This window comes from Ahaetulla prasina, chromosome 2, assembly GCF_028640845.1.
Source record: "Ahaetulla prasina isolate Xishuangbanna chromosome 2, ASM2864084v1, whole genome shotgun sequence".
NCBI lineage: Eukaryota > Metazoa > Chordata > Lepidosauria > Squamata > Colubridae > Ahaetulla > Ahaetulla prasina.
In genome coordinates this window covers 245,161,245-245,171,651 of record NC_080540.1, presented here as the reverse complement: position 1 = coordinate 245,171,651, position 10,407 = coordinate 245,161,245, and the positions used below count along the sequence as shown (strand labels likewise).

The window sequence follows — 10,407 nt, the reverse complement described above, 5'->3', positions numbered from 1 at the left end:
GCAGTGAGAGGGCGGGGCGGGGGAGCCGCCAGCCTTCTCGGCTGAGGGAGGGAGGGTTTCCCCGACCGGTAGCTGCCTCATTTCCCACCCTCGGCTTATACTCGAGTCCCCAGTTTACCCCAGTTTTTTGGGGTAAAATTGGGGACCTCGGCTTATACTCGGATCGGCTTATATTCGAGTATATACGGTAAGTACACTATTCTGAATTAATTCAGTTACAGAAATAAAAGAAATAAATTAGGCCATTCTATTTATTATGTATTTTGACATACCATATCTTTATCCTCAATAATACATTATGAGACATAAAGCAGAGATATTGTTGTCCCCCCCCCCAAAAAAAAATATCTGTACAAATTAAAGAGAGTTTTAATCTTTAAAAAATTGTGAGACCTGGAAAAAAAGCAAGACTTGTTTTTAAAAGACAAAAAGAAACAACACTCATTTTATTGCAACTCAGGCTCAGCTGGCCTGGATATATCATTTACTTCACATTTTTGAACCACCCACCTCCCTCAGAAAATTATGAACTGGATTTCATTTTTATTGTTTCCCAGTACACATGAGATCATCTAATAAATCCTACTTTTTAAGAAATCTTTTGTTTAAAAAAGAAATAATTTCTGATATATGATTACATCAGAGTAAGCTCTTTTAAATTCAGGAGCATTTTATGAGAAAGTTTCAAATAGATATAGAGTTGCCAGTGACTCTGAAATTGCAAGAACATGAGAATTTAGTATCAGTTTGAAAGATCAGAGGCCAAGCATTTTAGGAAAAAAAGCATAAACATAAGATGAAACTTTTAGAAAATTAGGAACAGATTAGGAAAAATGTCAGAATGGAAAGAATGAATGAGAATAAAAATAAAGAATGATAAAAAATAAAGGCTAAATAGAGCTAGTGTGGTCTAGTGGTTAAGTCACCAAGCTAAAAACTGGGAGACTCTTGAGTTCTCATCGCATTTTAGGCATGAAGAGAGGCTGGCTGATTTTGAGCCAGCCATTCTCTCTCATCCCAATTTGCATCACAGGATTATTATTGTGGGGAAAATAGGAGAAAAGAATATTAGGATGTTCACTGTATCAAGTTGTTTATAAGAAATAAGGGTGAGCTAATTTTTTTTTAAAAAAAGCAGGTTAATCCTGTATTCACCTCAAGATCAAAGAGATTAAGCATGAAAAACTTAGTTCTCTTACTTTTAGCCAGGCCAAAACATAACAGCAAAGTCATCATTTCTGCAACGGAAGAGTCACCCTGTTGCAAGCTTTAGTTTCAGCATCATGCAATCATCTCAAACATTCAATAAATTATAAATTTTATCAAGAATTGAAGAACAGCAAAAAAAGCTTTGAAAAATATATGACCCTGTATCTGTGGATACATCTTACGTTTTGTTTTCCCTATAAACACAATGGTGTCCTGGCATGTCAGAAAGGATTGTTAACTTTTCTCTTAATGCTAGTCATGTAGAAAAGTGTTTCCCCACCCAGTTCTTAATTCTGGAAGACAGGCATTCTGTTGTTACTTCAGACCAAACAAGCATGGACTCATAATCACAAGTATCTAACATATTTGTAGTATTTAGTTCCAATCTATAATATTTTTTAGGGAGAAGTCTAACTGAATAAATGAGATTGCTTCTGAACAGACAACTGTAGAATTGTAGGTATGTGTCTTAGCAATTAATTAATTACATATCAGCACAATCATGTACAGCAGCCTGATAGTATTTTGATATTTACTCAGCAATATGGTAATTTCATACTAGAAATATTTATATTAACATTTTTAAACTGCCAAGATATGAGAAACACACTAGCTGTGCATTCCAAAAATGAGTAAAAAATTAACTATATTTTGACTGAATCTAATTGTGTGAACCGAACCACATAGTTAACTATCTGGAATGCAAATACTGGTATATTAATTTGGCTGAATTAGCTATGGTTAAGTATACATGAACACATTCTTAGATGTAGTTTACACATAACACTTAAGCCAAAAAAACACAACCTAAGGGCTCAGAGAACCCATTTAAAATCTTAAGTGTTTTCTTTCAGACATTTCTACTAAAAAATAATTTTTAATCCGACTAGAGAAAATTACAAAAATGGAAGCAATCATAATTTTAACTCAATTTAAATGTTAATTAAAATCCCCCCCTTTTTTTTGCCCAGGAACTATTTATTTTGGGATGCAGCCCACATGCCTCCAAAGGTCAATTGTAGACATTAGCTCACAAAATGTTCATTTCTTCAGCCACAGGATTTCCTTTTAACTGACCACGTATGAAACCTATGGCTAGCCAACCAAATTTCTGGCTTAAATTTGCTGTGTGAAGTTAGCCAATTGTGAAAGTCAGCAAGTAATCCTTACCGCCATGCATAACCTCAGGCTAAGCTTGGCTTCAAAATTACACACTAAGCCATTATTCGCTTTAGTGTATAAATCACGAAAGGCTGGCTTCACGTTCGGCCACAAAAACCTGACTAGCAATCCATAGCGGTTGCGATCACACCACAATAAAGCCACAAAAAACCCAACCCAGCTGTTGCTTAATGAGCTGGGTCAATCCAGGCTTTCAACCCCTCAAACCTGCCCAGGCTTAATATCGAAAGCAAACCCAGGCAAAAATCAATCAACAACTCCGGTTCACACGCTGAGGCAGTCGAGCACCGGAAATATCGGCGAGGAATAAGGCTGCTATGTAGGACACCCGCATTAAAAGTGGGGAAGGAGAAACTCAACACCGCGACAGCAGCTGGGAAGGAAAACAAGAGCAGAGAATACGGCTTCCTTCTCCTCCTCTGAGCAAATCCCGGCCGGGGTGGGGGGAGGGGATGCAGCAGCAAACGAGGACGGTAGAGCGAGCCCAGCAACGCGCGCGCGCGCGCGCCGCTATCTCGCTGACAGTTGCAAGTCTGCGCGTTTTGAATTTTGCGTCCCGATCGCCATAAACAGCGAAGCTGAGCGCGCTTAGCCGTCCGATTGGCTAAGCTTCGGACACGTGACATAGGGATCTGAGCGGAGAGGACGGGAAAATAGGGAGGGACGTGGGGGGGGGGCGAGCGGAGGCGCGGGGCGGCCATATTGGTTTTGCGCTGAGCCCGCCTGTTTTGTGTCCCTTTCTACGCGGGAGGAGCGGCCGGAGGCTGTGCACCACCTCGGTTGGGTAGCTAGGTTTGCTCTTTCCAACGGCAAGCGCCAGCGGGAGTCTGCGCGGGTCTTCTTCGAGGCATCTGCACTTTTCCTTCTGTCGCTTCCCCTTTTAAAAAAAAAAAAATCCCTCTGTATTTCCCTCTCAGCACCTGCAGAAGCCTCATTTGTTTTCGCTCCTCCTCTTTCCTTTTCCTCCTTTTTCCCGCCTGGCTGCTTCCTTTCGCCTCCCCCGTTCATTCATTTGAAACCTTGGAATTGTTTTTTTCTTTCGCTTCACTTTCCCCCCTCTTTTTCTACAGCTGAAGCAAGGGGCATTCTAATTTTTTTTTTCCTGGTTCGGGTTTGCTTGTAAAGTCTCCTTTCTGCTTTTCAATCCGATTTGTTCCGCTGGGCTCAGGAGACGTCTGCGTCCTCCGACCCCTCTTTCTTTCCACCCCAGAAACTTTCGGGGCCTCCGACATCGCCGGTTTCCCGCTTTGCGCCCCCCCCTTTTTTTTATCTTCATTCCATTTCCCCGCGCTTTGTTCGCGCCATGGCGGCTGCTGTGGCGGCTTCCACACCGATAGGGCAGCGCACCCGGAGCAGTGCGGCCAGCACACCGCTTAGTCCGACCCGCATCACCCGCCTGCAAGAAAAGGAGGAATTGCGGGATCTCAATGACCGCCTGGCTGTTTACATCGATAAGGTGCGCAGCTTGGAGATCGAGAACAGTGCGCTTCACCTCCAAGTCACCGAGCGGGAAGAGGTGCGTGGCCGTGAACTCACCGGCCTTAAATCCCTCTATGAGACCGAGCTGGCCGATGCCAGGCGCTCTTTGGACGACACGGCTCGGGAGAGAGCCAAACTGCAGATCGAGGTGGGCAAGATCCGCGCTGAACACGACCAGCTTCTTGGCAAGTAAGTGGCTGACTTTGGGGCCTGTTTCCCAGTTCCCCCCCAAAAACCCATAGTAACTTTAACGGGAGATCGCTCATTAATGGATGCAGGACGACCGTTCAGCCAGAGCCATGTGGTTTCCTGTCGTCCCTTAGAGACTTCTTTCTAATGAAGCCACGTGATCGCCCATCAGGGTCCTGAGGGGGAAATTGCGAAGTGGAGGGTTTTTTTTGATGTAACCGACCAAGCCATCCTCTGTTATCCCCAATAATTGTCTCTCATCCATCTCCATTCTGCTCACTCCCCCCCACCCATGCATCCTTTGCCATCGTCCATGGAGGCAGAAAATGAATAAATAACAGGCGAAGCACTACAGCTTGGTTGAGGGACCCCGTGGGTATTTTATATCTGATGTTACAGGATATGCGGGATATTAATGGAAGGCTATGTTGAGATTTCAGCCTTAATATTTAGCTTTCTGTCATTCTGTGTTGTAAATTCTTGTTTTGGAATCATTTGAAATTCAGATAAGATTCCAGTCTAGGTTCACAAATGAGAACCAAATGCTTGGAGGGAATGTTACTGCCTCCTCCCCTTTTCCCCCATTCATTTTTCTGGTTATATTAATTCAGTTTTACCATCTGGGCCATGTGCTTCCGCTCATGCATTCTTACTTGACTGAATGAAAATGAGTTTCTGTTCTTTCCTCTGCCACAACTGTTTATTTTCTGAATGATCAGTTTTCACCTTTGGGTTGATCATTCAGTTTTGAATGTGAATAGTTGATTAACTATACAATTCAACATTTGCTTGGGATCCAAATATGATGGTTGTGTAATAATATTGGACTCTGTAATATTAGATTTTGTAGAAGTCACTTCATTGGCCCACCTAGGCAAATATTGTTGATGCTGATTGGGAGCTGCTCTTCAGTTCTTAAAAACAGGAGTTTCTCCAACTCTGGAGATACTAATGAAGGAATCTGGACCTCTATACTATATACAATATCAAGTGTTCCAGATTGTGAGGTTGCTTTAGTTAGTTTCATTAAAAAGCTTTCTGTCAAAGTCTCACTGTGTTTTTGAATGCTATTTAAAAATCTGTTTTCTGTGAAAGAACTTGGTGAACTTGGGCATTGATATTAAACTTGTGCATTGATATCAAATATGTATTAAAATCATCCACATTTACAAAAAAGATTCATATTTCCATTTTCAATAGTTCAGGAATGTCTGTCTGAAGATACTTGTGTGGTGCTAGTCATTTGAACTTTACTAAACAAAAATAGTGGACAAGTATGTATCTCTTTGCAAATAAGAATCCTTGTATCATTGAAAGTGAAAATGCAAACAAATTAATTTTAAGGAAAGCAGTTACATTCTTAATTGTTAGGATATTGCAATTTTTTTGTTTTTAAATGTTAGCTATGTTTCTTTTGATAACTTGTTACTCCATTGAAATTAGAGTATTTCATTTATAGTTTTGACATGTTGTGCTTCTAGGGCAACTTCTCATACATTGGTGCCTTCTACATTTGTTGACTTAAATATATATAATTTGCCATCAACAAACAATAAACCCTAGTTTTAAAGTCCAAATATGTGTTGGCATCTGATTGAAAAATGTTAGTAAGTTATGCGTTCATTGTAAATATGTATGGCAAGCTATGGCAAATCTAGACAGCGTACTAAAAAGCAGAGACATCACCCTGCCAACAAAAGTGTGTATAGTCAAGGCTATGGTTTTCCCAGTTGCAATGTATGGCTGAAGGTTGGACCATAAGAACGGCTGAGCGCCAAAGAATTGAAACTTTTGAACTCTGGTGCTGGAGAAGACTCCTGCGAGTCCCTTGAACAGCAAGGTGATCAAATCGGTCAGTCCTAGAGATCAACCCTGACTGCTCTTTAGAAGGCCAGATCCTGAAGATGAAACCGAAATACTTTGGCCACCTAATGAGAAGGAAGGACTCACTGGAGAAGAGCCTAATGCTGGGAAAGATTGAGGGCAAAAGAAGAAGGGGATGACAGAAAATGAGGTGGCTGGATGGAGTCACTGAAGCAGTAGGCATGAGTTTAAATGGACTCCAGAGGATGGTAGAGGACAGGAAGGCCTGGAGGAACATTGTCCATGAGGTTGTGATGGGTCGGACACGACTTTGCAACTAACAACAACAATCTGATCCTAATAGTTGGTTACAAAAATTTAAAAAACCAATAATAGCATACCTGTATATTTGCAAAACGTGGAGTAAAACAATATGCTTTAGTTGCCATCCTAATCTAAATGAGGTGGAAGTCACTTCAACTTTAGCAATGTATGCCATAATGTAGATTCTTCAGTACAGTTGATTTTAGGATTGGTTTATCTATAGTACTACATCAATCAGATTTGAGCGATCCAAGTATATTTAATAGGTCTTGCAAAATGGCTTTGCATTGTGGAGAATTGGACAGATTCAATTTGAGATAAGCAGCTTTACTCACAACCAAGGTACCGCCACAAGCTCTTCCACTTCACCAGAGGCATAGGTGGAAACATCTTTTCTGCCTGCACATCAAAGCAGCTGCTTCAAGGGCCCTGATGAGGTGTTGTTTAGTAATGGACATTTTCACATTTTGCAAGCTAAGGCTTTGAAGGGAACATTTTGCACAGTACTTGTGTTAACTGATTCTTTATTATTTGTATAGGTTTTTTTCAGGTTGTTCACTTTCTACTTCTTTCTCTTAAGTAGGTTATTTCTCCATAATAAAATGTTTATACCATGAAAATTAGAAAAAGGAGCAGGTAGCCTTATGATTACCTAGCAGGTAGATCTTGAAGATGAAACTCAAATACTTTGGCCACCTAATGAGAAGGAAGGACACACTCAGACAGTAGTCTGGGAAAATAGACGTTTCTTTTCATATAGTTAGGTAGGCCCTTTAATTTTAATCTTTAATCTTAATTAATATTAACCTTTCTTATTCAAAAGTGGTTATGCATGAGAAATTAAGCTACTTGGAACAGACTGCAGATAGTCCTTGGGTTACAACTATAATTTAGCCTAGTTGTAAGTCATGGTCACAAGTTGAGGTATCATGTGCCTGGATTTGAACTTATTGCTGGGGTTTTTACAGCAGTCATTAAGCAACTATCAGTAACTTAACTGAATCATTTTACTTCAATAGGCAGTTTTTCAGTGGAAATTGGCAAAAAAAAAGGTCACAAATAGTGGTCTCATGACCACTGCAAATAGCTGCAAAGGTGAGCTGGTTTGTAAACATCATGTGATTGCAAGGAGGGTTGTACAGCTGTTGTAACTCCAAAAATGGGTCATAAATAAGGATGTCCATTGTAACTTTAAATGGTCATTAAACGACCAGTTGTACTACCTGTAGATTAGATGTCCATTGTAACTTTAAATGGTCATTAAACGACCAGTTGTACTACCTGTAGATTAGAACTATAACTAAAGTATCTGGCCAAATCTAACAGGATTACAGTTACAGAAGACTTTTTCTTTCTTACCATCTTTACACTGGAATTATAAAATCTGTTACATCCACCAAAGGGGCAGACAAAAATGATTTTAGACGTGCATCTTGGATCCTTAGTTTACAACTACGCTAAGAAAATGTGGTGTAAATTTATATTTTCATTTCATATCTTTCAATCGCTGTCTTTAATATGCTATAAATTAAAAGTTCAAAGTTTTGCTGTCATGATACTCAAAACACCTGTTTTATCATTTTTGCCTTTTCAGCAAATTTGATTTTGTATGAGTGTAGGTGGATTGGTACTTGCCTTAGGAAAGTTTCTGTCAAGCATTAATAATAGCTTCATATGAAGTATTTTATAAAGTGAGCTATGCTCAGATATTAAAATCTATGTTTAGGAAGAAAAGTAAGCAAGCTGCCTGCTGTAGATCAGTTGATTTGTATTGTAGAGAAGAAGCAGTATAACAAATGGTATAGAGTTGGGTATGTAATTTTGTGATTTAATGGGTTTGCAGTTGGTATCCTGTGAATTGCATCTGTATTTTGAATAGTAATGTAAAACTATGTAAAGAAAGCTGGATAAATAAATATATAATACAATGCTTATATATTTGAATTAGAGTAGATTATGTGTATGTATGTATGTATGTATGTATACCAGTAGTTGAAAAATATGTAATACATTTGTATTATTCTAGTACAGTAATATTTGAACAGTATTGATTAAAAATTATTAACTGTAATATTTAGAAAATTAGACCATTGAAGTTAACAAAGAGGGGTATTATGTGTATATTATTTAGAATATATATTAATGAGAAAAATATTATTTAGTTTAGATAGTGTAAGGTAAATGTTTATACTTTCATAGGTTTATATAATGTATTAAATTTTCTCATACTGGTTCCTGATATGTCTTTATAATACTAATAACAATTGCATGTGAAATTATCATCTTAAATAAACATCCTAAGAAAGGGTTAGAATTGGGTTATTAGGGTTTTCCACTTCAGAATGTATGCTTGCATACATCCTTTATGAATGTGACAAATAGGATGGTCAAAACTTTTTTTCTGTAAACCTATGTGTCAGAATTCTAAAAGAATTTTTCAAATACATGATTACAGAACTAATATTTGTTCTTCAACGTTCAACCACTGAAGTTCAAGATCGTTATTGTTTCTATCTAAAATACAGTAAACCAAGAAAGTCTAGAGAGAGAACAGATGAGCATATTAGCATTGTGGGCATTACTGCATAGTTGTTTTGTTATTTTTTATTTACTAAAGTTGACTTCTCTTACAAGAACACCAGAACATAATCATATTTGAAAACATATAAAAAGAAAATACAACATAACAAACGGAATTCAAAGCAAAGATCTCAGGTACAAGATTAAGGAATTTTTTTAAAAAAATTCTCCCTTCCCATCTAGAAGACAATGGAGTTAGATACAGCATGCTTGTGCATAATAATAGGAAATTAAGTTATTTTGTTGGTTATAGCCATAGGTAAGCACTGAGTCAATATCAACTAAGCTGCCCTTCAATAAATTGAGGCATCTGTAATATTTTAATAAAATAGTTGTCCATCCCATCTCTTAGAATTAATACATGAGTAGTAAAAAATACCAAAAACATTAGCATCAAATCCACTTCAAATATAAACATTGAATTTGTCCAATTTTAACATTCATAATAAGATTGCTAACTTCTTAAGGGGGTCATTTCCCTTAAAATAGATCGTTCCATTGTTAAAAAAATGATAAGTAATATTAAAATATATCATTGCCTTTAGACAATGACTTAATTGATTCAACAAGTATAAACTATGATTCATTTGGTGCATAGGACAACTGTTCCCTAACAAGCAAAATTGAAACAGATGTTTCATGTCCCACATAGTGGAATATCACATTAGGAGAGATAGGCTAAATACATTCCTTCAGTTGTAGGCTGCAAATGTCCCATGCTGCAATCACCCCATGCCAAAATCCTGCTTGGATTTCAGGATGCACCTTTGTCAGCAAACTCCCCCGAACCACAGGGAGTCTTCTCAACAGGTAGCAGCAGCTTGTGACTTTCTTTGCCAGCCTTCTTATTGACTTTCTGGGGAAGCCAACAGGGAAGATTATGAATGGTGATCACATGATTGCGATGCTTGTCAATCAAATTGTAAGTGTGGATGAGTTGCCAAGTGTCCAGAGTTGCCAGGTCCCTTCATTTAACTTTGTTGTAGTTATGGATGGTGATTAAGCAAGAACTACCTTTAGCAAAAGGAGGTAATATTTTTATTTTAATTGCATTAAGTCTTGGGTGTGCTCTGTATTAGCATCTTTCTTCTCCCACTCTCAGAAGAACAGTGGAAGTTAGTTTAACTCTAAGAGAAAGCCATGCATGTGTTAAAAATGTGGCTAGTCATTTTGTTCAAATACTATGCTGTGGATATGATAAGCCAAAGAAGCCATAGGTATATGAAGAAAGGAAGAGTTGAACATTTAGTTCTGAAGAGGTTGTTGTTTGGTAGCTGTTCCCTTAATTGAGGATTACCCACAAGCCACTGAACAAAGAATAAACCACCAGTGTCTTGGCGACGTTTCGACGAAATCTCATTCGTCATCTTCAGGCTTCAGCTTCGTGCTTCTGGGAGCAATGTGTGATTGCAGCTGTTTCTTCCTTTTTAACTGCTAGTGGGGGTTTGAACTGATTGGGTGGGAGCTTGGCTGTGCTCTGATTGGATGGGGTTTTTTTTTTGTGTGTGCACTGATTGGCTGGGGGTGTGTCCTGTTTGGGTGGGGGCTTGGTTGTGCTCAGATTAGTCTGAGCTGCAGGGGGATTTGAGCTGGTGAGCTGCATTGCTGTTGTTTGGCTTCGTGTTTGTGGTCGTGCTACAT

At 38.7% G+C, this 10,407-nt stretch overlaps 1 protein-coding gene across 1 annotated transcript in view; it reads left to right on the top strand.

Moving 5' to 3' along the window:
* Positions 1-3,092: 3,092 nt before the first annotated feature.
* LMNB1 (lamin B1) overlaps positions 3,093-10,407 on the top strand; it is a 28,940-nt gene continuing 21,625 nt past the window's right edge. The window contains exon 1 of the mRNA XM_058166478.1: positions 3,093-4,059. Within this exon, the coding sequence (XP_058022461.1) occupies positions 3,695-4,059 (365 nt within the window). The 5' untranslated portion in view covers positions 3,093-3,694. The remainder of the gene's footprint in view (positions 4,060-10,407) is intronic.